The sequence below is a fragment of the Vulpes lagopus genome, chromosome 2 (assembly GCF_018345385.1).
Source record: "Vulpes lagopus strain Blue_001 chromosome 2, ASM1834538v1, whole genome shotgun sequence".
NCBI lineage: Eukaryota > Metazoa > Chordata > Mammalia > Carnivora > Canidae > Vulpes > Vulpes lagopus.
Genome location: NC_054825.1, coordinates 174,577,509 through 174,603,144, shown reverse-complemented (window position 1 = coordinate 174,603,144; position 25,636 = coordinate 174,577,509). Strand labels below are relative to the sequence as shown.

The 25,636-nt window shown below is 40.1% G+C and overlaps 1 protein-coding gene across 7 annotated transcripts in view; it reads left to right on the top strand.

Annotated features, from left to right (window-relative positions):
* GARRE1 (granule associated Rac and RHOG effector 1) overlaps positions 1-25,636 on the top strand; it is a 78,996-nt gene that overhangs the window by 6,196 nt on the left and 47,164 nt on the right. For 2 of the 7 annotated variants that reach the window (XM_041729634.1, XM_041729648.1), the window contains exon 2: positions 22,518-23,810. In XM_041729634.1, coding sequence (XP_041585568.1) covers positions 23,316-23,810 — 495 coding nt within the window. In that variant the 5' untranslated portion in view covers positions 22,518-23,315. Of the gene's footprint in view, positions 1-562; positions 1,070-1,110; positions 1,685-12,899; positions 12,955-21,435; positions 22,227-22,517; positions 23,811-25,636 lie in introns of those variants that run through there. The other 5 variants (XM_041729618.1, XM_041729603.1, XM_041729611.1 and 2 more) reach the window with 5 other exon arrangements.

The following is a 25,636-nucleotide window of genomic DNA, read 5'->3' as shown; positions in this document are numbered from 1 at the left end:
GGTCTGTTTTTTTAAAAAAAAACTATTTTGACTATGTTCCTTGTGTCTGGGTCACTGTCTGATATGTGCTTTTTCAAATTGGTAGCTGCAAAGAATTTTTTTTAAAGATTTTATTTATTTGAGAGAGAGAGAGAGAGAGAGCATGAACAGGGGAGGGGCAGAGGGAGAAGCAGACTCCCTGCTGAGCAGGAAGCCCAATGTGGGCTCCATCCCAGGACCTTGGGATCGTGACCTGAGCCAAAAGGCACATGCTTAACCAACTGAGCCACCTAGGTGCCCCATTTGCAAAGAATCTTAATGGGATGGTTTGGTTTGGTTTTCTTTTGGTTTTAATGGGATAGTTTTTAAGTGCAGAATTAGAGCTAGATATTAAAAAAAAATCTAATTTTCATTTTAGAAATAATTTTGGTGGGCACCTGGATGGTTCAGTCAGTTAAGTGACTGCCTTCTGCTCAGGTCATGATCCCAGGGTCCTGAGATTGAGCCCCACATCAGGCTACTTGTCAGTGGGGAGCCTGCTTCTCCTTCTCCCTCTGCCTGTCGCTCCCCCTGCTTGTGCTATTTTCTCTCTCTCTGTCAAATAAATAAAATCTTTTAAAAAAAAAGAATTTTGGGATTAGGTTCTAGTGAGATGTTATTTATGATGGTGAACCTGGGAATACCTGACTCTTCTCCCACCCCACCCCCAGGTCCCAGAGGTGGAGGTGCATGCCTCAGAGCAGAGGCAGAGGAAAGCTGGCCTGGCTCCCAGACTCCAGTGCTGCAGGCTGTGGTAACCTAGGCAAGAGCTGCCCCTCTCCCCGGCTCCCAAAGACTTAGCCTACCCCTGGGTCTAGGTAGGGAATGCAGCCACATACCTGTGCTTCAGGAGCTTTGTAGTTGACAACGCCAGGTGATCCCTTCCTGAGCCTAGTCCTTGCCAGTCTTCAGTGTGGGGCTGAAAGAGGAGGGAGTGGTGCGCAGGGAAATGGGAGGAGCCCTGACCTCCTTCCCCTCTGGAGGATACCCGGCAGCCCTCCTTTTAGTTTGTTGCCAGGACCTTGAGAGTCAGGGCCAGAGCAGCAGGAAGGTAAGTAATAATTTTGAAAAATTTTGTAACTATGTGGCATTTTGAGAGGAAAAGTTTGGGTTTCCCACACACACACACACTAATAGGAGGCTAGTGTGAAGTATTTCATTAGAAGATGAAATGCTTCTCTCTGACTAGTGTCCAGCCTCTTTCAGAGCAGATAACTCCAGTTTCTGAGTGAGACTCAAAGTGTGCCAAGGGCTGTGGTTTATGGATTTAAGCCTCACCACTGTACTGAAGAAACCGAGGCACAGAGTTCAAAGAAACAGAGGCGTAGAGTTAGTAAGTGCCATTAATTTAACTGGTAATTACTGAGAACTGGAATTCCTATCCAGGTCAATCTGATTCCCAAGCCGTACCTACTGCACTTTGTCAGTGCCTGTTTCCAGGAAATCTCTGTGGACTGTGGAGCATCTTACTGACAAGGTCAAGGCATGAGTTTTTTCTCACATTGGGTTATAAGCTCCTGGAGAGCAGGAATTGTGTCTGTTTCACTCACCCCTGTACCCCCAGGGCCTGGAGCAGTGTCGTGCACATAGTAGGACCTCAGTAAATGCCTGAGTATGTGAAGGCTCGTGGCGTGAGGAAGTGGGAGAGCCTGGAGTCAGGATGGTGGTAAGCTCTGGTGGTAAGGCCTGCTCTGTAGGGCCATCTTCCCTGCCTGGGGAATAAGGGTGGGAATGGGGAGAAGGCTGCTTCAATGTTCTCACTTAAATATTCGACCTGCTGGGGTGTTTGTGGGGAAAAATGGGCAACCTCACCTTGACTCTGACTTGCTGTTCTTTCTGAGAGATGGGAAGGCTTGCTGGCTGTGCAGAATTGAAATGTGTGTTCCGAGCCTGGAGGCAGGGGCTGCTATAATTATACATTGATCAGATTTTTCAAGGGTGCCTTAAATTTTCAGAAATGGTCTCGAATCTGAAGTGCATTTATCTAAAATTTATGATTCCTCTCCATAGTAAGAAATAATTTCTAGATTATAGTTTGATTTACCCATTTGTATATAAACTTCTTGATAAATACTTGTTTTCCCTAGTCGAGGTTAATTTTGGACAGGTTCACAGTGCAAATGGTTAAGAATGAGTAGTGCTACTAAGTTTTCTTAAATAACTTTCTAATGGATACATTAGTTTTCATTAGTTGAACTTGCTTTCATGTTTGGAAACTTTTTGGATAACAAAGTTTAGAACTAAGGCTCAAACAGAGCTGAGTGGATCAAGGCCTTCTCATGCCATAACATACTAACAAAAATAAACTAGCATTTTTTAATAGAGTCAGATTTTTTGGAATGCTTTAACCATTTGGGTTTGAAAAAAATTACATCTATGCTTGTAACTTTTAAAAAATTATTTTCTTCAGTCAACTACAGTTTAAAAAAAAAGATTTACTTTAAGTCATACCCCTTGATTTATACCCAAATTTCCATCAGTGGCACAATTTGCAGTTGTGAATGTTTTCTTCATGCTCTGTTGTATTGGATGCAAAAATTTTAGTTTATTAATAAAAACCTGGTTTTAGCTGAGCAAACTTTTTCAGAAATTTCAGAGCCAACTTTATTTATCCTTTGGAGATGTGTGGTTATTTGTACATAAACCTTTTCTTGGTGAAGCTTTGACAACTGCCCCCTGCTTTTCCTTTTGAAGGTTTCTGTTTTAATAAAGTTTTTTTGGCTCAGAGTGTTCCTCTAATAAAATTATTTTAGAAGTTCTAATACTTATTTTGTTTTAAAGGCAACAGGTTTTGAGTTACTCTTTTGGTTTGATAAGAAGATTAAACACAAGTCTTAGAACACCATGGGTTATTAACAGATAGCTAGATCTACCCTCAGCAGGACCAGTAATAGATCCCCCCCACCCCCCACTAAATGTTCACCATTTTTCTTGGTATGAAACTGAATATATGGTGGTTACCCTCCATTTCATTTACTTTTCTACTTATTTATGTGCTGTTTAGAAAATAAACTACGCTTTGATCTTCCTCTTTCTCCACCCCCAAAATACCCTCAATTTAAACAAAATTGCCCATCATCTGTATGACTGTTTATGCCTTTTTTTTTAACCTGTGTTACTTTGAAATTAAATTTCAACTCTCTTGACCTCATGGTTAGAAAAATTTTTTCTTCTGCCTAAATTATCACTTGTGTGTAGATTACTAAATAAAAAAGCTTTTTAGATCTATTAATGATATCTTGCTTTGTTATTATAGAGGAATGTCCTATTTTGTGGTGATGAATGTTACAGACCAAGTGTCTGGACAAGAGGTCAGATGTCATCATGTGGGGGCAGTTTGTTCCCCCATTAGACCAGAAGCTCCTTGACAGCAGGTCCTGATTCCCCTTCTCTGCATCCTGTGTGCCTCTAACATTCAGAGCATTCAGGACCACTTGGCGGGGTTGACCATGTTGCTGGAGGATGGGTATAAAAAACATCTTCATTTTAATTTTGGTAGATTCAAATGTTGATCAGAGTTCTTATTTGGTAGGGTTTTTTTTTTTTTCCTATGTACTTGAATTTTCAGGGCTCAATTTAGGATAAATGGGTTTCAGATTTCATCAGCTGATCAGTTTACTTGGTAAGTTTTTGTTTTATATTAATAGCAGTTTTAGTAATTATTTCTTGAACTAATAATAATAATCTTGGCCTCCTTAAAACTTTTCACTGAGATTTTTCACTCAGATAGAACTTTAATGTTTCTGGAGTTTTTGCGTGATTCTTTAAATTAACATGCTTAGTATTAATTCCTTGGCTGTATAATAGGCTAGTGTTCAGTTTTGCACATATTTTTCTTTGGGACAGTCTCTGGGCACAGAAATAATCTGGGCTTGGTGGACCCAGAACTGTCACTTCCTTTCCTCTGGCTTTGGCTCTCCATGCCTGCCTTTCCATTTTGATGTTTTAATGATACCCTCCCTGCTCAGTGATTTGTGTTCAGGAAGCTAGGCAGTGATTACTTTTGTTTCTGCTTTGTGAACTTCCTCCCCCACTTCCTATTTTTACCGAGCAACTACAGGAAATGAGGCAGCTCCTGGCTGGCTGCTGCTAAGCACTGATTTTAGGTGGCAGAGGACAAGGCCTGAGCCATTTAAAACATTTTCCACCTTAGTCTTTTCACTATGTCCTTCCTGTAGGAATCATTGGAACATGATTTTGTGATTGGATTGAGATGATGACATGTCCTCTGCACCCTTCGTGGGGTGGGGTGCTCAGTTGGAGGGCAGCGTTTTTTGTGAAGTAGGTGAGAAGTTTTTTCCATTGTAATAGTAGGAGTGGGACATTGTAGCCTGGAGGCCCAGCTACTGTCATGGGTGGTGAACGGTTTGGTAGAAGCAAAGGGTGGTTTGAAGGGACCTGTTCTAAGTAAGGCTGGAAAGGTGGACTCTGGTCCTCTCTAGGTGGGAGCCTTGGCTGGCAGTCTTGGAGTGGACTGAAGGACCCAGTCTGTTCCCTGAGATCTTTGTGGGGTTTTTTTTTTTTTGTGTGTGTGTGTGTGTGTGTGTGTGTGTGTTTTTAAGATTTTATTTATTTATTCATGACACACACACACACACACACACACACACACACACAGAGGCAGAGACACAGGCAGAGGGAGAAGCAGGCTCCATGCAGGGAGCCCGACATGGGACTCGATCCCAGGTCTTCAGAATCACACCCTGGGCTTCATGAAGGCAGGGGCTCAACCGCTGAGCCACCCAGGGATCTCCTCTCTGAGATCTTTGAAGAGGGCATCAGCCTTTGTGGCGCTCTCCTTCCTCTGAAGTCATGGCATTTGTCTTCTAAATCACTATTTAGCATTTACTCACTTCTTTTCCCATGGTAACTCTTGTTGTGTTGTGGACCTTTGGTAGCTTCATTTATGGGAGAAGTTTGTATTATCTTCTCAGAAAGAAGTAACTCTTTAAACATTTTTTTTTTTTTTTAATTTATGATAGTCACAGAGAGAGAAAGAGACGTAGGCAGAGGGAGTAGCAGGCTCCATGCACTGGGAGCCCGACGTGGGATTTGATCCCGGGTCTCCAGGATCGCGCCCTGGGCCAAAGGCAGGCGCCAAACCGCTGCACCACCCAGGGATCCCAAGAAGTAACTCTTTATACAGTAGGTTACTTGGATATGGAAGACACTCAAAGCATTTGTTGAGCAGAGTTTCTCAATAGTGGCACTACTGACATCTTGGGTTGGATAATTCTTTGCCTTTGTATGAACAAAGGAGCTGTCCTGTGCATCATAGGATAGTTAGCAGTTGTGACAACCAAAATGTGTTACCAGACATTGTCATATGTCCCCTGAGTCGAATGTTTATGTATGTGTGTGTGAAACATCCTCTTCTCCACCTGTTGAGAACCATTGTGTTAAAGGATTGAAAGCTGACTTCTTCTAATTTTGTAAAATGGGATAAAAAAGAATGTTTGCGTCCTTGGAATTGGAGCCATTTGTTAGTTTCTATTCCAGTATCTGACAGTCTCATACATTTTTGGTTTGCCACTTAGATTTTGCTATTGTCTATCAGCCAGCTTTGAGGTGTATCTTCCCTTCTGTGTGCTTCCATCGAAACAGCTAGGGCCTGAGTATCTGACAGCCTGGCTTCTGGTCCTCATAGAAACCATTCTCTCTCAGTCTTTTTTTTTTTTTCCATTCTCTCTCAGTCTTGATCTTGCTTGCTCCGGAAGGCTAGTTCCTGGGAAGCTGAACACTGGGGGTATAAAGGAGAAAATGAGAGGCATCCAGAGGGTAACAGTAGCTCACATTCATAGAGCAGTTGCTGTAGACCAGGTGAGCAGAATTAAAGGATAGAAAGCTGAAGAAACAAGACCAGGGCCTCTGGGTCATTTTAGGTTTAGGCTCTGGGTGCCTTTAGCCACAACAATAAGTACAGTAGAAGGAGCAGAAAATGGAAGGGTGACTAGATAAAGTTTGAAGGACCTGAGGAGATGTTTCATGAGTCTAGTCCTGGGAGGGAGAGGTCTTGACCAAAGAGTTGAATTTGGGTGTCATCAGTAATAGATACAGGTATGATCTCCTAAAGAGAGATCACTTTACTTTTCGTTACTCCAGCTTAACTTCCTGTCAGTTCCAAGAAGACCACAGCTTTAAGCCATCTCCTCTCTAAGAGTGATAAGCAGAATGCCAAGGTCTAGATATTTGACAGAGGTGGATTAGCACAGTGGAGAGCCCAGCCTCTGGCAGCAGATTACCAGGGCCCAAACCCAGTTCATTTGGTGACTACTACCTTAGCCATGTGGCAAGAACTTGAAAAACTCCCTTAACTGCTTTAGATGATTTACCTACCTCACAGGGTCATTGTGAGAATTAAATTAGATAATACATGTGAGGGATCCCTGGGTGGCGCAGCGGTTTGGCGCCTGCCTTTGGCCCAGGGCGCGATCCTGGAGACCCGGGATCGAATCCCACATCGGGCTTCCGGTGCATGGAGCCTGCTTCTCCCTCTGCCTATGTCTCTGCCTCTCTCTCTCTCTCTCTGTGTGACTATCATAAATTAAAAAAAAAAAAATAGATAATACATGTGAAATGCATAGCACAGAGCCTGGCACCAAGTACCCATTTGGTTAATGTCAGCTATTTATTTTAGGGTTCTAGCAAGGATTAAGTAAGCTTATGTATCTAAAGTTTAGTTTAATGCTTGACAGGTTGTCGGCCCTTAATGAATAGTCTGTTTTATTGAGGAGTACTTGCATTAACATAGCATGTTATCTGTAGCTTTTTTTTTTTTTTTTTTTAAATAGAGGCTTATTTCTAACACTTAACTACTGCTTCTGTGGATGGCTTCTGTGGATGGCAACCGACTGCCTGAATGCTGTAAAAGAACACCATTCAACAAATACTAAGGATGAAATCATTCAACAAATACCTGTTGAATGTTTACAGTGTGCTTAGCACTCTGGACTGTCTTGAATGGGCTCAGTGATCCCGTGGGTTGGATGTGGCAGGAAAGCATGGAAACTAGTGGTGTGATTCGCTTGTTACAATACAGCAAAAGAGAATGTGAAGACAGGGCTAAAAACAGAGTGTTACAGCAGCACACAGAGGGGCTTCTAGCTCACTTTTTGCCAAGGTGGCTTCCCAGAGGAGGTGATCTAGGTTAGATTCCAGGAGGAGTGAGAATAAACCAGGAGAGCTTTCCAGGCAGAGGGAACTGAGCATGTAGACAATGAGTGGGAAGATGGCCACAGCAAGAACTGGGCAGTGGTGGGCAGAGGGGTGGAGGAAGACAGTTGGGAAGGGTAGTGGAGAGCCACACAGATGTTAAACAGGAGAGTAGATGATTAGATTGGCTCTAGAACAATCACACAGCAACCAGAAGGGAGCAGACCAGGAGTTTGGAAGGTTACTCAGTAGGCTCCTCTGTAATTCAAGAGGAAAGAAGGTCTGAACTTTGGATTGGCAGTGAACATAGAGAGAAGGAAAAAGACTTGAGAGATATCAAGGAAGCAGGAGGGTTCCTGAATGATTAAGTGGCTGTAAAGGAGGGTGAGGAGTAGAGGATAACTACCAGTCTTCTGGTGTACAGGTGGATGGTACAGGTGGATCAAGGGTTGATTATTCTCCCATTCACCAACATGGGAAAGGAACCTCGGGAAGGTTGGTGATGGGCCCTTGACTCAGGGACCTGTCCAGTAGGCAGTTGAATATTTGGGATGTGTAGCACAGAAGAAAGATCTGGGCTAGAGATGGATTTAGGGATCCTCCTAGGGAGAACATGTTGATCATAGAAACAGACAAAGCACAGCATAGAGCTCTGGCTAACCATAGTGCTTCAGGTCAGAGGAAGGGTGGCTCACAGAGGCAACTGAGAATGGCCAGAGGGGCAGAAGTAGAGCTAGGAGGACAAGCATCTTCCCTTACAGAATTGCCCCCACTCTCTTTTTAGTTTGATAACATATAAGGGGAGCCAAAAAGTAGAGTCCTAGGGCTAAGAGAACAAAGAACTAAATCTTTCAGACATTTTCTCTTGCCTGGATAGATATTTTACATTCATGAATGTTGAGAATAAAATTCTTCAAAGCATTTTTCTGGAGTGTATTTCTAAATATGGCTTGTGTCATTCTGAACTGACAAAAAACATGGAAACAGTTGGGCTTTGAACTTCACAGACAATAACTTCGCTAATCTCCCTAAAGAATTTCCTGTGACGTCTCCATATTATCAAGGGTAGATTTAGATTTACATTGTTGCAGACTGGAGGGAGAAAAAAAAATTGTTTTTTTTGTTTTGTTTTCCTGAAGAGGGAATTGTTTATGGAGTGGTTCTTTATATTTTTTGAACAGCTTTATTGAGATATAACTCATATATCATACAATTCACCCATGTAAAGTATATGATTCAGTGATTTATAGTGTATTCAGAATCCTACAGACAACACCACAATCAATTTTAGAACATTTTTCCCAAGAAAGAAACCCTGAACCCGTTAGCAGTCATTCCCCATTTTTCTCAGCCACCCCTGCCCTAGGTAACAATCTAGTTTCAATTTCAGTGGATTTTTCTATCCTGGATGATTAATATTAATGGAATCATATTTAGTATGTGGCCTTTTGTGTCTGGCTTCTTTCACGTAGCACAGTGTTTTCAAGGCTCATGCATGTTGTAGCAGGGACTGGTGCTTCCTTCCTTTTTATGGCTGAATAATATTCCATTGCATGGCTCTACCGCATCTTGTTTATTCATTCATCAGCTGGTAGACATTTAAGTTGTTTACACTTTCTTACAATTATGAATAGTAAACCTCATATACAGGTCTTTTGTAGACATGTCTTATGTTTCTTTCACATACATAGGTGTGGAATTGCTTGGTTATATGGTAATTCTGTTGTTCTGCTGACTTTTCTCGAGTCTCTACATCCTTTTACATTCCCATAGGCAGTTTCTCCACATCATCCCCAACATTTGGTATTGTCTTTTTTATTAAAGCCATCCCAGTGGTTGTGAAGTGGGATCTTGTGGTTTTAACTTGCACTTCCCTGATAGCTAATGATGTAGAGCATCTTTTTGTGTGCTTATTGACCATTTGTATATCATTTTTGAAAAGTTCATCTTCTTTTGGTCATTAATTTTGGCAAGGTAAATTAAGTTGCAAAACCCAAAACTGAAAGAACAGGTGAGTATATTTGAAAAATGAGGTATGTGTGTGCACGTGCGTGCATGCAGGTAGTGAAAGATTCTATAAACAGATGTAAAAGATAAAGGAGAGGCTCCCCCGGAGAAATAGCCAGCTCTCCACCCACCTATAGTCTTCACTCTCCACCTGAGCTTGACAAGCAGGGTGCTCGATGATTACCTAGCTGTGACTTTGGAAGTAGAGACCAGGATCTCTGCCTTCTTAAGTCCACAGGTATTGCCACCATGTTGAACCATGTATCAGAATGTCTTTTCTTTTTAGGTTTAAGAATATACCATTTTGTGGTACCACATTTTGTTTATCCATTCATCCATGGTTGGAAATTTGTCATTTTTACCTTCTGGCTATTATGAATAATGCTGCTATGAACATTAGTATACAAATATCTGTTTAAGTTTTGCTTTCACTTCTTTTGTGTATATACCGAGAAGTAAAATTGTTAGATCATATGATAATTATATATTAAAATTTTTGAAGCACTGTCATACTGTTTTCCATAGCGACAGTACCATTTTATATTCCCACCAGTGATGCCCAGAGTTCCAGTTTTTCCACATTCTTGCCAACATGTTATTTTCTGTGTTTTTTTTTTCTTTTTATAATAGCCATCCTAATGGATTTGTAATGGTATCTCATTGTGGGTTTGATATGCAGTTCTGTGATGATCAGTGATGTTGAGCATCTTTCCATGTATTTATTGGCCATTTGTCTCTTTCTTTCTCTTCTTTCTCTTCTTTTCTTTTCTTCTTTCTTTCTTTCTTTCTTTCTTTCTTTCTTTCTTTCTTTCTTCTTTCAAGATTTTATTTATTTATTCATGAAAGACACGGGGGGCGGGGGCAGAGGGAAAAGCAGGCTCCCTGCAAGGAGCCCAATGTGGGACTTGATTCCGTATCCCGGGTTTACACCCTGAGCTGAAGGCAGATGCTCAACTGCTGAGCCACTCAGGCATCCCCATTTGTCTATTTCTTCAGAAAAACATCTATTCAAGTCCTTTGCCCACTTTAAAATTGGATTGTTTGGAAAAAAATGGATTGTTTGGTTTTTTTGTTTTTGAGTTGTATATAGTTCTTTATATATTCTGGATATTAATCCCTTTTCAGAGATACAATTACATGTATCTTCTCCCATTGTGTGCATTGCCTTTTTACTCTATTGATAGTGTCCTTTGATGAACAAAAGTTTTAATTTTGATGAAGTCCAGTTTGTTTTTTCTTTCATTGTCTGTGCTTTGGTGTTTTATCCAGAAAACTATTGCCAAGTCCAAACTCATTAATTTTTTTAAAGATTTTATTTATTTGAGAGAGAAAAAGAGAGAGTACAAGTAGGGGAAGGAGCAGAAGAAGAGAATATCCAAGTGGACTCTCACCCAGTGTGGAGCCTGATATAGGTCTGCATCCCACAACCTATGAGATCAGGACCTGAGCTGAAACCAAGAGTTGGATGCTTAACCAACTGAGCCACCCAAACTTATTATATTTTTATATATTTAATGAATTTCACTTCAAGGGAGGTTTTTTTTGTTTTTATTTTTTATTTTTATTTTTTTTTTGTGGATTGTTTTGTTTTTGGGTGGTGGTTTTTTGTTTTTGTTTTTGTTTTTTTAAGATTTTATTTATTTATTCATGAGAAGCAGAGAGAGAGAGAGAGAGAGAGAGAGAGGCAGAGTCACAGGCAGAGGGAGAAGCAGGCTCCATGCAGGGAGCCTGATGTGGGACTCAATCCCGGGACTCCAGGATCACGCCCTGGTCCGAACGAAGGCAGGCACTAAACCGCTGAGCCACCCAGGGATCCCCTGGTTTTTTTGTTTTTGTTTTTGTTTATGTTTTTTGTATGTTTACATTGTCTCATTGGTCATTAAAACAACTTAATCTTCAGGTTGACTCAAAGTTCTTTTGACACCAGCCAGATTAGGATCCCCTTGCTTTCTGGCTTGATAAGAATTCCTGGCTTATCTTTTTTGTTTCTGAATCAGCCATTTCTAAAAAGAGGTCTGATTTTTGATGGGAAATAGTATTAGGGGCATTTATTACAACTGGGCTGTGAATCCTTCTAGGTCTTCTCAGTAAAGTAAATAAGTACAAAGAAATAAGGTAAATCATGATTTCAGACTAATATTTCAAATTCAAATGAATGGCTAAAGGATTTTTATTTCTTTGATTTTATATTTGTGTCTGTTCTCCTTTATCAACTGTAACACCAGAGAGGTACAGTAAAAACAGTTTAAACTTCAAATAAGAGACAATAAAAAAAAAAAAAAAAAAAACTTCAGATAATCCTTTTCTGTGTGATTATATGCCAGTTTGATAAATAGTTTAGGTTTTTTTTTTTTATTTTTTTATTTTAGGGATTGTTTTCTTTTTGCTTTACTTTTGTTTTTTAATTGTATCCGATATTTTACTTGGTTCTAAAGACAAAACTAGAAAGCAAGGTAGATTGAGAGAATTATAGTTTCCTTCCAGGCTTTTGTTCTTTTCGATAGCACATAGATAACATTTCTATTGATGCTTGATTTATTCTTCCATTGTTTATTTTAAAACATATAAGCAAATGTGTGCACCCTACTCCATTCTTATTCTATTTTTTCCTTACTTTTTAACTTAGCAATCATATTTCTTATTTCCAAGAATTCTTTCTTGATTTCTGCTTCCTTTATGGTTTGCTTGCTTTTGTTTTAAGGATGTATTATCTTATATCTCTCTGAGGATACCAGTTCAAATTTTTTTTCGAGGACCCGAAATATATGTTTCTTTTGGAGTCTGATCTGCTTTTCATCTTAGTTGTCCTTTATTGCCCTTTGGGGTTTTTCCTGGCTGTCTGGTGATCCTTATCAGTGAAGAAGTGGGTTGATGATACAGATAATTGAGAAGAGGTTCTTGTTTTTCCAGCAGTCCTTTTGCCTGGTAGGAGTTGGCTGAGTGAGTTACCAGGAGTGAGAAGTGTGGAGGAGATCAGGTTGATGAACCTATCTCCCCCATTCCTGATTTCTGTACCTGCTGACTCAAAGCTGGGCGTTTATCCAGCTCCTCCAGGAAAAAGGGCTCTGCCTCTCTCCCTGCCTTTGGCTCTGCATGTCCTGGGAAGTGTCCAGCTCTGCTGTGGTCTGTCATGTCATACGTTCCCTCTGCTTTCTCTTCGTCTTCTAGAAAGTAAGCAGCATTTAAAGAGACTATATCCCTCAGCCCTTCTCGTTACTGTTTTGTTGTGATTCCCTTGTGAATGTCTTTAGTGTTCTATCATTAGGATTTGGGGCCAGTGGGAAGGTAAGTATATGCGCCTATTTATTTAGCCTGTCATATTGAAATGAAGCTACTTTGTGCCATACTATTACGGACAACAGGACTGCTTTTCATTCCCATTTTCTCTGCTGGCTTAATGACTGAAATGGATTTAAAATTGTTCTCTGTGTTCACAAATCATAGCTATCACATCACTGAAACATGTGATGCCTCCTACCTAGAATACATAGATTTCTACTCAGTTCAGAAATTGGCTGACTCTGCAGGACCTGTGCCTATACTTTTTTTCCAGACAAGCAGAGCTTACAAGGCTTGCTTACTTTCACTTACTGTGTGGGAATGATAATAACAAGATCATCAAACATTCACTGCTCAGTATGTGGCAGATATTATTCTACCTACTTTATGTGTATAAACTCAACTCAATAACAGTAGTTACTGTTATTATCCCTATTTTACAGACGATGAAACTGAGGCACAGAGAGGTTAAAGAACTTGCCCAAGGTCACGTAGCTGGTAAGTGATAGAGCCAGGATCCTACCCAGTTAGTCGGCCCTCAAGGTCACTCTCTTATCCACTGTACTCTGTAAAGGGAAGCTCTTTAGATATTCTCAGGCTGACCAAACCACTTTTTATATCTTGTCAGCTAGGAATATAAGAAAACCCTTTTATACTTAATCTTTGTCTAGTTTCAAGCATGTTCTTTGTTACCATGTGAAATCGAAATTGCTAACGATTTCTATTGCAGAAAGGAATGTTTTAAATGACATAATCATGTCTGAGTTCAGTTTTAATCTATTTAGAATTTTAGCAAACTACTGTGGTGTTGAAAAAATGTGACTTATGTCCTAAAACGTCCTTTTCAGCTATATGTTTGTGACTCTCAGGAAGCATTATAGCTTCCTGTGACTCTCAGGAAGCATAAAGCATTAAAGAATAAAGTACTTAAATTTTACAAGTCTTGGCTACAGCTAACTTCTGAGGTCTTCACAATGTATATTGATTCCGCAATGCATATGAATAATGGATTCATAAATGATGAATATTTTCCCAGTGAAAACTCTTCCTGAGAAAATACAGAAATCTCCTTAAATGGATTGAACATATTTTAGCCCTTCAGGCAGATAAATATGGGGGAAAGCTTTAGGAAAACATTAAGCATTAAGAAGAATTTTATGTTAAAAAAAAGTAATGAAAGGGATAAGCTCAGGTGCTTCTGTGCATGTTTCTGTGTATTTTAAACTTTTTATTATGGATATGTTCAGTCATACCCAACAGTAGAGCAAATGATATGATAGATCTCGTATATCCATCACCCAGCTTCCAGCAGTGTTTTGTCAGGAGAAATGATCACTGCCATGAAGACAACTCCTTAAATGGATGTCACCACCTTTTCTGCGTATTATTTCTTGGCAAAATCCCATTCGAAAATGATAGAACTTGAATGGTATTTCAATCCCATGATATTTCCTTGACTTCAACACAGTATCTAGTTTTATTAGACCAAAGATCAGCACAGGAACAAACAGATCTGTTAAGAATAAGTAAAAATCATTTTTCATCTTCTTAAGGGGTTTGTGTGTTCTCTCTGCCTGGAGAAGAACCCCACTTGACCATGGCACTTAAGTGGTCTTGTTAAAGCACTTATGATACATACAGGTTTTCACTGAAGCCTGGGGAGTATGGAGGGCAGGTGGTTCTTCACCTGAGGCTCCAATTTCAAAACTGAATGGAAACTTTAGTGTTTTGGGTATGTCTTTGATCAGGAGTGTTTTTTCATCAATATTTCAAAAGAATCTATTACCCTGCCCTCCCCACTACCTGCCACTCCCCAACTCTGCATGCGTACTCAACCATGTCCTGGAGCAGCCTGTGGGAGAACCTCCTGGCTTGTGGAAAGCAACTGCGCAGCCTGCATTACCAAACAGCCCTCTTGTGTGGAATCAGAATTGCCATCACTACCTGATCAGAACTATGCAACATGCAGCGAGACTGGGCTGTCGACCATGGCTGACACTAATGCTTACCCGATATTCCATAAGGGCCCCTACATTTCCCAGCCTCTCTTGGCGTTGCATTGGTACCATGTGACTAATTCTGGTTAAGGGGTCAGGAGGTGAAGTGATGTGTGTCGCATCCAGCCGGAAGCAGTCAAGAGTAGGTATGAGTTTCTTGTGTTGTACTCAGGTGACTGGGAAACAAGTTCCAGTCATGTCACGACAAGTTGAAGACAGGCTGCCAGACCCACACTGAACTGCATGCAAAAGAGAGAAGTCTGTTAGGTTAGGCCACTTGATTTCAGGATTTGTTGCAGCAACATCGCTTAACCTATCTGCCAGTCTGAGTAGTTGAGCGCAGAACATTTACGTGTGTGTTTGGAGTTCTGGGAGTCGAGATGCCCAGGTCTGACCCTGGCACTCTGTGGTCTAGTGCTGGGCATTCAGTATCCTGGGACCATCCCCCTCATCTGTGAATTGAAGGGGCCTTTTTGGCACTGACATTGCTAGATTTTGGTTAGCAGCACTTAAATACAGATTTCTAAAGAAGTGGGAACAGGAGACTAAGGATGGCATTAAAGGTGTCCCTGGGAGACTTGTTCTTTATTATGTACCTTCTGCTGGCAAATAAGTTACATAAGGAGAAAATGGCAATGAAAGATGAAACTTTTTTTTAAAGCAGCTTTATTGAGATACAGTTCATATACCCTATGTATTTTAGTATATTCAGAGGTACGCAGCCATCCCCAGTATCTAACTTCAGAACTCTCTCATTACCCCAAAAAAGAAAGCCTGTATGTGTTAGCAGTGACACCCCATTCTACAGATCTCCTTTCTGTCTCTGGATTTGCATGTTCTAGAAATTCTATATCACTGGGATCATAAAATATGTGACTTCCTGTGTCTGGCTTCTTAGCACAATGTTTTCAAGGTTCATCCCTTTTAGTTTGTATCAATACTTCATCCCTTTACATGTATATAACATATACATATATAGTAGCTGTACACCGTCTGTTCATCAGTGGATAGACATTTGTATTGTTTGTGTTTTTTGACTAAGAATAATGCTGCTATGAACATTTATGTACAGGTTTTTGTATGGACATCTATTTTTTTCATTTCTCTTTAGTATGTACCTAGGAGTGGAATTGCCAGATCATTTGGTAACACTATATTTGACATTTTGAGGAACTGCCAAACTGTTTTTTTGAAGTGCTATCCCATTTTACAATCCTTTGAGCAGTGTAAGAGGGTCCCAGTTTCTCCACATCCTTACCAACCCTTGTTCTTGTCTTTTTGTTTGAAGTGATTATTTTTGATGAAGCAGCTATATGCAAACCAAACAGTGAAGAGATTTGAATATGTATTTTAGCTTGTTAAGTGATTCTTTAAGCAGTTATAATATCCGTTGGTGTGTGTATAAAAATTTTCACTGTGACCATAGCACTAAAATAAAAAGTTTAATGACTAACATAATCCCCCAACTTGTTTACCTTTTAGAAAAATTATTTTTATTAAAAAAAATATGGTCCTTAATCTGAAACTACTGTAACACTATGTTAATTATACTTGAATTAAAAAATAAATTAAAATAATACATTCCTAAAGGGAAGAAAAAGGAGCAAATGATTCACCAGATGTAATTATTCTCTTAAAGCATCAATTTGTCTTTTTAAACTATACACTTAAAAATTACAGAAGAACTACACCTTAAATATATAGGCTTGAGCCTTTAAAAATCACAGTGAACAGTTTGCACATAATGGAATGGTTGATATATTACATTAAATATACTCAAGGTTCACTACTTAAAGAGCAATGTCTATCTTTTTAAGGATGTTTAGTAACTGATCATTTGTTTCAAAGGTTGTTTTTGTATATTATATATATTTTTAAAGATTTGATCTATTTAGAGGGAGTAGGAAGTTAGAGGGAGAGGGAGATAGACAAACACGTGCACTGAGTGCAGAGCCTGATGTGAGACTCCTTCCCATGATCCCGAGATGACAGTCTGAGCCAAGATTAAGAGTTAGACACCCAACCAATCGAGCCACCAGACACCCCCTGTATGTTAGATTTTTTTAAAGATTTTATTTATTTATTCATGAGAGACAGAGAGGGGGGAGGGCAGAGATACAGGCAGAGGGAGAAGCAGGCTCCATGAAGGGAGCCTGACGTGGGACTCGATCCCAGGTCTCCGGGATTCACACCCTGGGCTGCAGGCGGCACTAAACCACTGTGCCACTGGGGCTGCCCTGTGTGTTAGATTTTTAAGAAGAGGTGTACCCCCATTATGTTGTATGTTGAAATACAAGTATTTTTTTTTTTTGGAATACAAGTATTTCGATTAGTGTGTGTTTTTTTTTTAATTAGTATGTTTTATAGTCTATCATTTTTAGATTCTGTATTTGTGGATTGGCTTACTGGCTAAACTTTATTTGTAACACAAAATCAGTACTTGTAAAGCTCTTGTGGTCATTTTTTTTCCTTTCCACAGTTTATCTAGTGTCACTTTCTTTTTCTTTTTGTTGGCAATTTCACTGTTTAAAACAGCCCCTCAAAATAGTGCTAAAGGGCTATCAGCTTTCTTGGGCTTAGGAACACCTGATAGCCCTTTAGCACTATTTTGAGGGGCTGTTTTAAACAGTGAAATTGCCAACAAAAAGCAAAAACAAACAAAAAAGTGACACTAGATAATCTGTGGAAAGGACACTGTATTTATAATCTGGGAGTTGAAATAAGAAGGCAGAGCATCACTTTGTTTGGCCTGAGCTAGGGGCATGGACATTGGGCACTTCAAAAATTTTTTACCACTCTGCGCATGTCCAGAAATGACCACAAGAGCTTTATAAGTACTGAATTTGTGTTACAAATAAAGTTTAGCCAGTAAGCCAATCCACAAGAAAATGTGTTTGTTAGATAAGCTTTATTCAGGTGTGAGTTATGGTGCTGTTGGCTGGGAGTTCAATGTTAATGAATTAGCAATATATATTAAGTAAGATATTTTTGAAGAGAAACATACATAAAACAAGGTTATGTATTGATTGCTTGATGGAAGTGTTATGACCAGAAGCTCATAGGGATTTAACTCCGTATGTCTTCTAAGAATACTGACTCGTTATTTGTGAATTATAGTTTGTGTGGTGACCTTCTATAACATAACTGCTATAAATAATGAGGTCAGCTGTACATGATAAATTGCTTTCCTGCTGTTACCAAGATTCTCTTTGGCTTTGGCTTTAGGCAATTTGATTATAATTTGAGTTTATCCTACTTGGAGTTTGTTGAGCTTCATGTTGTATAGATTCATATTTTTAATCAAATAGAAGTTTTTGACCATTATTTCTTCACATATTCTTCTGTGCCTTTTTCTCCTCCTTATGGGAATCCCATTTTATGCCTGATTATGTCGCACAGGTCTCTGAGGCTCTTTTCTTTTTTCTTCATTCTTTGTGCACCTCACACTGAATGATCTCAATTTACATTCAGGTTTGCTCACTCCTGCTCAAATCTGCTGTTGACCACTTAGTATATTTTTTATATCAGTTATATTTTTCAAGTCCAGAATTTCTCTTTGGTTCTATATTTTTAAATAAAATTCTTAGGGCACTTGAGTGTCTCAGTTGGTTAACCATCTGCCTTCCGCTCAGGTCATGATCTCAGGGTCCTGGGATTGAGTCCCACATCAGACTCCCTGCTCAGTGGAGAGTCTGCTTGTCCCTCTCTCTCCACCCCTCCCCCCTGCTCATTCTCTCTCTCTCTCTCTAATAAATAAATAAATTAATTTTTATCTTTTGTTAGTATTCTGTATTAACTGAGACACCACTATCATACTTTCCTGTAGTTCTTTACATGTTACATGTTTCCATTTGTTCTTTCAACATATTTTTTACAATAGCTGACTCTAAGTCTTTGTCTAGTAAGTCCAACTCCCAGAATTGTTTCTATCGTTTGTTTTCCTGTGTATGGGCCATACTTTCTTGTTTCTTTGAATATCTTGTAAATTTTACTTGAAAACTAAGCATTTTAAATGATACAACAGAGGAACTCTGGAAAGCAGATTTTCTTCCTTCTCCAAGTGAGTTCCATGTCAGTTCAAACAGAGAAGTAGGATCTTCCAGGGAATCTATCTGGTCAAATAATGATAATTCCCTGGGAATGAAACTGAAGGAGTTCTAGCTGAGTTCTGCTTCCTCTGGTGGCTGCCTGCTTTCTGGTTCTCACTGCAAATACTGCTGTTAGTTTGTAAGGCTATAGCAGAGCTAGAAAACTGGGAATGGAACTAGGTCAAGTTAAAATGCTGGAAAGCTCACTGTTACCAAATTACCAAAATGCAGCTGTTTTTCTTGAATAAACATTCCCCAATTTGTTGCAAGCTGCTAATTTCCAGAGTTTGGAAAAAGTTGATTCTGACCATTTTTACCAGTTGTCTTATTGTTTTTATGGAGAAGAAAATTTTTAGAGGTCCTTACTCTGCCATTTTTTATGACATCATTCTCCCTGCCCCCCCTTTCCTTTTAGATTTTTATTTTCATGAATCTGTTGCTCTCCCTCTCTCTCTCTCTCTCTCTCTCTCTCTCTCTCTCTCTTTTTAAGATTTTACTTATTCATGAGAGACACAGGCAGAGGGAGAAGCAGGCTCCATGCAGGGAGCCCAATGTGGGACTCGATCCCGGGACTCCAGGATCATGCCCTGGGCCAAAGGCAGGCAGTAAACTGCTGAGCCACCCAGGGATCCCCTGTTGCTCTCTTCTTAATAGTGAAATTTCAGTTTGGATTAGGTCTGAATCTTAGAGCTTGCGAAAGCTTTTGATCTAAGACTTACTCATTTGCCCCAAGTTAGGCATATAAGCACATACATTTCAGAGTAGTGCAGTGCACATATTCTTGGCCCCACTGGTTTATTGTAAAGCAGGAGGTAGATTTGATTAAGACTGGCCATTTGGGGGGATCCCTGGGTGGCGCAGCGGTTTGGCGCCTGCCTTTGGCACAGGGCGCGATCCTGGAGACCCGGGATCGAATCCCACATCAGGCTTCCGGTGCATGGAGCCTGCTTCTCCCTCTGTCTGTGTCTCTGCCCCTCTCTCTCTGTGTGTGACTATCACAAATAAATTAAAAAAAAAAAAATTAAAAAAAAAAAAAAAAGACTGGCCATTTGGTAATCTCTGTGTTGCTCCCTCTTAGCCCCCAGGCCCACCCCCAGTGCCTGTCCATTTGGAGTGACAGTTTCCCTACCCAAGCTTCCTTCCATTCTGTGCTAGTTAACTCTTTGTTCCTTTAATTTTTTTACTGAGGAATAACATAGGAAAGTGCACAAGTCAGTGCTTGATTTTATTACCTCCAAGTAAACATTCAGGTCATCGCCACCCTGGAGAATCAGTAGCTACCCACCATGATGCTGATCTGCCCACTAACCAGTGGGTCATTTTTCAAATGTAGCATATCAGGCCTTTTTTCATCTATTCTAAATAGGTATTTTTGGAAGCCGGTAGTATATATGTTTTCCTATTTCTCTTTTTTTTCATTGATACATAATACACGTGCTATAAAATTTACCATTTGGGGGCATCTGAGTGGCTCAGTTGGTTAAGTGTCTCCCTTGGCTCAGGTCATTATTCTAGGGTCCTGAGGTCAAGTCCCACATCTGGCTCCCCGCTCAGCAGAAAGTGTGCTTCTTGCTCTCCCTCTGCACCCCCCCCCCCCGCCCCAGCTTGCACGCACACTGTCTCTCAAATAGATAAATAAAATATTTTTTAAATTTTTTATCATTTCAAGTGTGAAATTCAGTGGGTTTCAGTGTATTAACAAAACTGTATGAGCATCACCACCATCTAGTTCCAGAACATCCTTATCACCCCTCAAAGAAACTCTGTGTTAATTAGCAGTCATTCCCATTCCCTTCTTCTCAACTTCTGGCAAGCATTAATCTGCTTTTATCTGTTTTTGTGGATTTGCTTTATCTGAATGTTTCATGTCAGTGGAATCTTAAATTTTATGGCCTTCTGTGTCTGGCTTCTTTCATCTACTGTATATTTTCAAGGTTCATGCACAGTATAGCATTAAGTAGTACTTCATTCCTTTTTATGGCTGAATAATATTGTATGACTATACCATATTTTGTTTATCCATTTATCAGTTGATAGACATTTGGGTTGTTTACTTTTTGGCTATTTTGCATAATATTACTATGGACAAGTTTTTCATTTATGATTTTATGTAGTTGTCATGTGCAAGTTTTTATATGAACTTATGTTTTCAATTTTCTTAGGCATATACTTAGGAGTGGAATTTTGGGATCATATGGCAATTCTCTTTTAGCATTTTGAGCAGCTGCCAAACTGCTTTTCACAGTGGCTACATCATTTCACATTCCTGCCAGCAATGTATGAGAGTTCCAGTTTCTCCGTTTATTGCCCACACTTTGTTTTGTTTTGTTTTTATTGTAGCCATCCTAGCATGTGTGGAGTGGTTTTGATTTGTATTTTCTTGATGACCAACCATGTTGCACATCTTTTTATTTGCTTACTGGCCAGTTGTATATCTTTGGAGAAATGTCTATTCAAATCCTTTGCCCTCTTTTTTTTTTTTAAAGATTTTATTTATTTATTCATGGCACATAGAGAGAGAGAGGGGCAGAGACACAGGCAGAGGGAGAAGCAGGCTCCATGAATGCAGGGAGCCCAATGTGGGATTCAATCCCGGGTCTCCAGGATCACACCCTAAGCCAAAGGTGGCACTAAACCGCTGAGCCACCGGGGCTGCCCCCCTTTGCCCTCTTTTAATTAGGTTCTTTTTCAAAATATTTATTTATTTATTTATTTATTTATTTATTTATTTATTTATTTAATTTATTTATGAGGGAGAGAGAGTGCAAGGGGCAGGGATAGAGAGAGAAGAGAATCTCAGGCAGACTCCTGCTGAGTATGGAACCTGCGTGGGGCTCAATCCTATGACCATGAGATCATGACCTGAGCCAAAGGCAGATGCCAAACTAACTAAGCCACCCCGACACCCCAAAACATTTTTAATTTTGATGAAGTTCAACTTACCTACTTTTTTTTGTTGGTGGTAGAAAATGGAAAGAAAGAAAACCTAGTTATCAATAAGTAGGCCAAGCTATATTTAGCGATCATGTGGTTTGAAGTTTAATTTAGAACAAATATAACACTCAGTAAAATAGACTTGAACTCTTGTTATGTTTGGGAGAACAAATAGTTCAGACAAATGTGAATCCCGATGTTAACTATGTGAGAAGAATCCCACTACTCCACTGTTGAAGGTATGAGAAACTAAAGCCAGAGATATCCAGATGTTGCTATTGGAACCAATCCAGAGCCAGGAGTTCTATAGGAGCTATCCCAGGGGGTAAGACCTAGCACACCCTGCCAAGCTTCTCTTTGAACATCCAGAGGGGAGCTGGGTAGGGTGAGAAGAATCCTGTCTGCAGACCTCCCTTCAGCCACTCACTACTCCAGGCTCTGTCTGTGCACTGCACTTTGGCCCATCTGGGAATCCTGAGTAGACCCCAAGCCATGCTGCTTCCAGGCCTTGTTGTGGTGGTCCCTTGACCTGGTGAGCCCCACATATCCCTTTTGGGCTTGTCAATACCTGTCCTACGCTCAAGGTCTAGGTCAAAGGAACATTTCCTTTATTACCGCCTTCCTGATTTCTCCCTCTCTTTTCCAGTCTCAAAGTTTTGGGAGTGCTGTAGTTGTTGACACCCCTCCCCATGATCTGGGTACTCTCCTGATCCTCTTGCAGATTTATGAACTCTTTGAGGAAGAATCAAGGGTATGCCAAACACAAACACAAGTCCAGGCCCCATTAGCCTCAGCTGTGGAGTGGTTGGTGTGGAATCAAACTATTTGCCCTATTGTACTATTTGTACAACATGAGGAATTTTCTAGTAGTTGTCATGTTGTAGTTGAACTCTCAGTGTCACACCTGCTTTGGTAAGGTTATATATGATTTCTTACTCACTTAAACCCACCTTTATGTATTGTAGCATTTCAGGAGTTAATGTTTCGGAATTACTCATCGTCCTGTAACTTTCCTAACTTTATCTTATTTTCCCCCTCACAGGAAATGACTTAGAGGCCTTACAAATACATCTGTGCATTCTTGCTTCAGACTTTACAATTGAGGGCCAACCCAGTCTGGAAGCACCTCTTATTACTGTTACAAGGAAACTGCTACCTCAGCAAACAGAAGGAAAGGAGGAGAAGACTTGTAATAACAAATGCCATTTTTAAAAAAAACACTTGTTTTCAGAAAATATTAAAGGAAATTTGGAAATTTTTCCCATTGAGAAGAAGCTTTGCAGGTGAATGGATTTGGCAGGCGGGCTCTGTCAAAATTCTGAAGTGGTTTGCTCTTCCTTCCTAAGGACTTAGTGTGAAGTAACTGTACTGCTTTTTAAATGCTGTTGATCAGCTTGTGGGTTTTTGGGTTCTAATTTTTCTGGTATATTGAAGATACATTATATTACATTATATTACATTTTTTAAAGTTAAGTTATTTTTCTGCCATTGTAAATACAAGTATCAAAATATTCTTGCAAAGCAATTATAGGTAAACATTTTTCTCGGCAAGCATATCTTTTTATTAAGAGAGTGGAATGCTAACAGTTCTTATACAGCATTTTGGACACACTCGTATTTTTTGTCAGCAGTCCTGTCTACACTGAAAATACTAATTATACAAACTTGTTGTTCTCACATCTACGTTGGATCACATGGTCACCTGCCTCCTGGAAATGCCTTTTTCAAAACTTAGATTTGCAGAACTCCGCTATTTTTATACCTAGCTACAGCTTGGGGGGAAAAAAAGGAATCAGAACCCTGCCCTCTGCTCAGTCACTGGGACAGTTCCCCCTCCCGCATGTATTGCTGCAGTGCCCAGGACAGTAAAATGGACTACAAGCGGCGCTTCCTGCTTGGCGGGTCCAAGCAGAAAGTGCAGCAGCACCAGCAGTACCCGATGCCTGAGCTGGGCCGAGCACTGAGTGCTCCCCTGGCGTCGACGGCCACCGCTGCCCCTCTGGGCAGCCTGACTGCTGCAGGCAGCTGCCACCATGCCATGCCCCACTCCACTCCCATCGCTGACATCCAGCAGGGCATCTCCAAGTACCTGGATGCCCTCAACGTCTTCTGCCGTGCCAGTACCTTCCTCACAGATCTCTTCAGTACTGTGTTCAGGAACTCTCACTACTCCAAGGCCGCCATGCAGCTTAAAGATGTACAGGAGCATGTCATGGAAGCAGCTAGTCGACTGACTTCCGCCATAAAGCCCGAGATCGCCAAGATGCTGATGGAACTTAGTGCTGGGGCTGCAAACTTTACAGATCAGAAGGAATTCAGCCTCCAGGACATTGAGGTAGAGTATCTTCTGTGTCGTACTTGGGTGGGAAAATGTGTTCCAGGGGTAAGTGAGAATGTCCCCTTAGTGTTTCCCAAATTATCACAATGGTGATCGTCATCTTCTTTCTGTTGATACCTTGTCCTTGTAAAAAAATTTGCACATGCCAGGTTCTGAATTGCTTTCATTTCCATTAAGTAGGTTAATAGACCATGAAACAAACAAATCAGCCTGTATTTTATGTTCTTTAAATTTTGAAGTTGAAACTTAATTTCCAAATAACATCCTGTTAAAAGTACCTAGTCGGAGCTGAAATTTCTAAATATTTGTGAATTGTCATTATATAGAACCATTGGTTTAATGTAGGAAGTTCATACATGTTTATAGGATAAATCATTTTTCCAGTTCTACAGTCATAGTTGTTTACATTTGGATGTGTGTTTGATTCTTATGGTTAAACATTTCTTGGGGGCTTTGATAATCAAAATGAAATGTCCTCCCTCTTTCAGGGTTCTAGATTAGAATGTAAGATTAGAATACAAATTTCGGAGGCACCTGGGTGGCTCAGCCAGTTGAGCATCTGCCTTTGGCTTAGGTCGTGATCCTGGGGTCCTGCAATCAAGGCCCACATCAAGCTCCCTGCTAATAAGCTTCTCCCTCTACCTCTTCCTCTGCTTGTACTTTGTCTCTTAAATAAATAAATAAATAAATAAATAAATAAATAAATAAATAAATAATCTTAAAAAAAATACAAATTTCCTTCAGAATAAAGGTGACTTTTTTCCTTCCTTCATTTAGGAAATCATTTATTCAACTGATCTGCTACCAGATTAGTGTCACTAATTATTACAACTGCTCAATTTTAAAAATTATTGTTATCTGCTTGGAGAGTTCTTCTGAGTTTGATGTCTCAAGTCCTTGTATATTTTAGCAGCACATCAGAGATTAGGTTCCTGGATGCTAGGAGAGAGAATGTCCCTTTCACCCTGGGGCTGAATTTGATGTTGGGAAATCATATCTTCAAGCCAACCCTGAAGGTTGGGGTAGCTAACCAAGCTAATTTATACTTCTGTGGGTTTTGAAAAAAGGGTAGGCTATTAAGGGATATGACTAATTTTTATTATGTTTAAATTTTTTTTTTTTTTTATTTATTTATGATAGTCACAGAGAGAGAGAGAGAGAGGCAGAGACACAGGCAGAGGGAGAAGCAGGCTCCATGCACCGGGAGCCCGATGTGGGATTCGATCCTGGGTCTCCAGGATCGCGCCCTGGGCCAAAGGCAGGCGCCAAACCGCTGCGCCACTCAGGGATCCCTTTTATTATGTTTAAAAGTGATTTTTAGACATTTCCAAAAGAGTTTAGAATTATATTTGACGGACATCTGGCTGGCTCAGTCAGTAGAGCATGTAACTCTCAATCCAAGGTCATGAGTTGAAACCCCGTGTTGGACATGGAGCCTGTTAAACCAAAAAGAGAGAGAGAACTGTACTTGAAAAGACAGTATTATTGGTATAAATTGGGGGTCATCAATTTTATTTTTTGTACAGAACAAATAGTAAATTCTAGGAATCACGGACCACATGTGGTCTCTGTCACATCATCATCTTTTTTTTAAAATAACTTTTTAAAAATGTAAAAACCGGTCTTAACTTGCAGACCTATCTGTTGAACTGGATTTGGCCCATTGACTGTAGTTTGTTGAGTCTGCTGATATAAATGTATAATGGTCTCCTTGGGTCATTCTCTATATGTATATTTTAAGATTGTATTTATTTATTTATTCATGAGAGACACACAGAGAGAGAGGCAGAGACACAGGCAGAGGGAGAAACAGGCTCCATGCA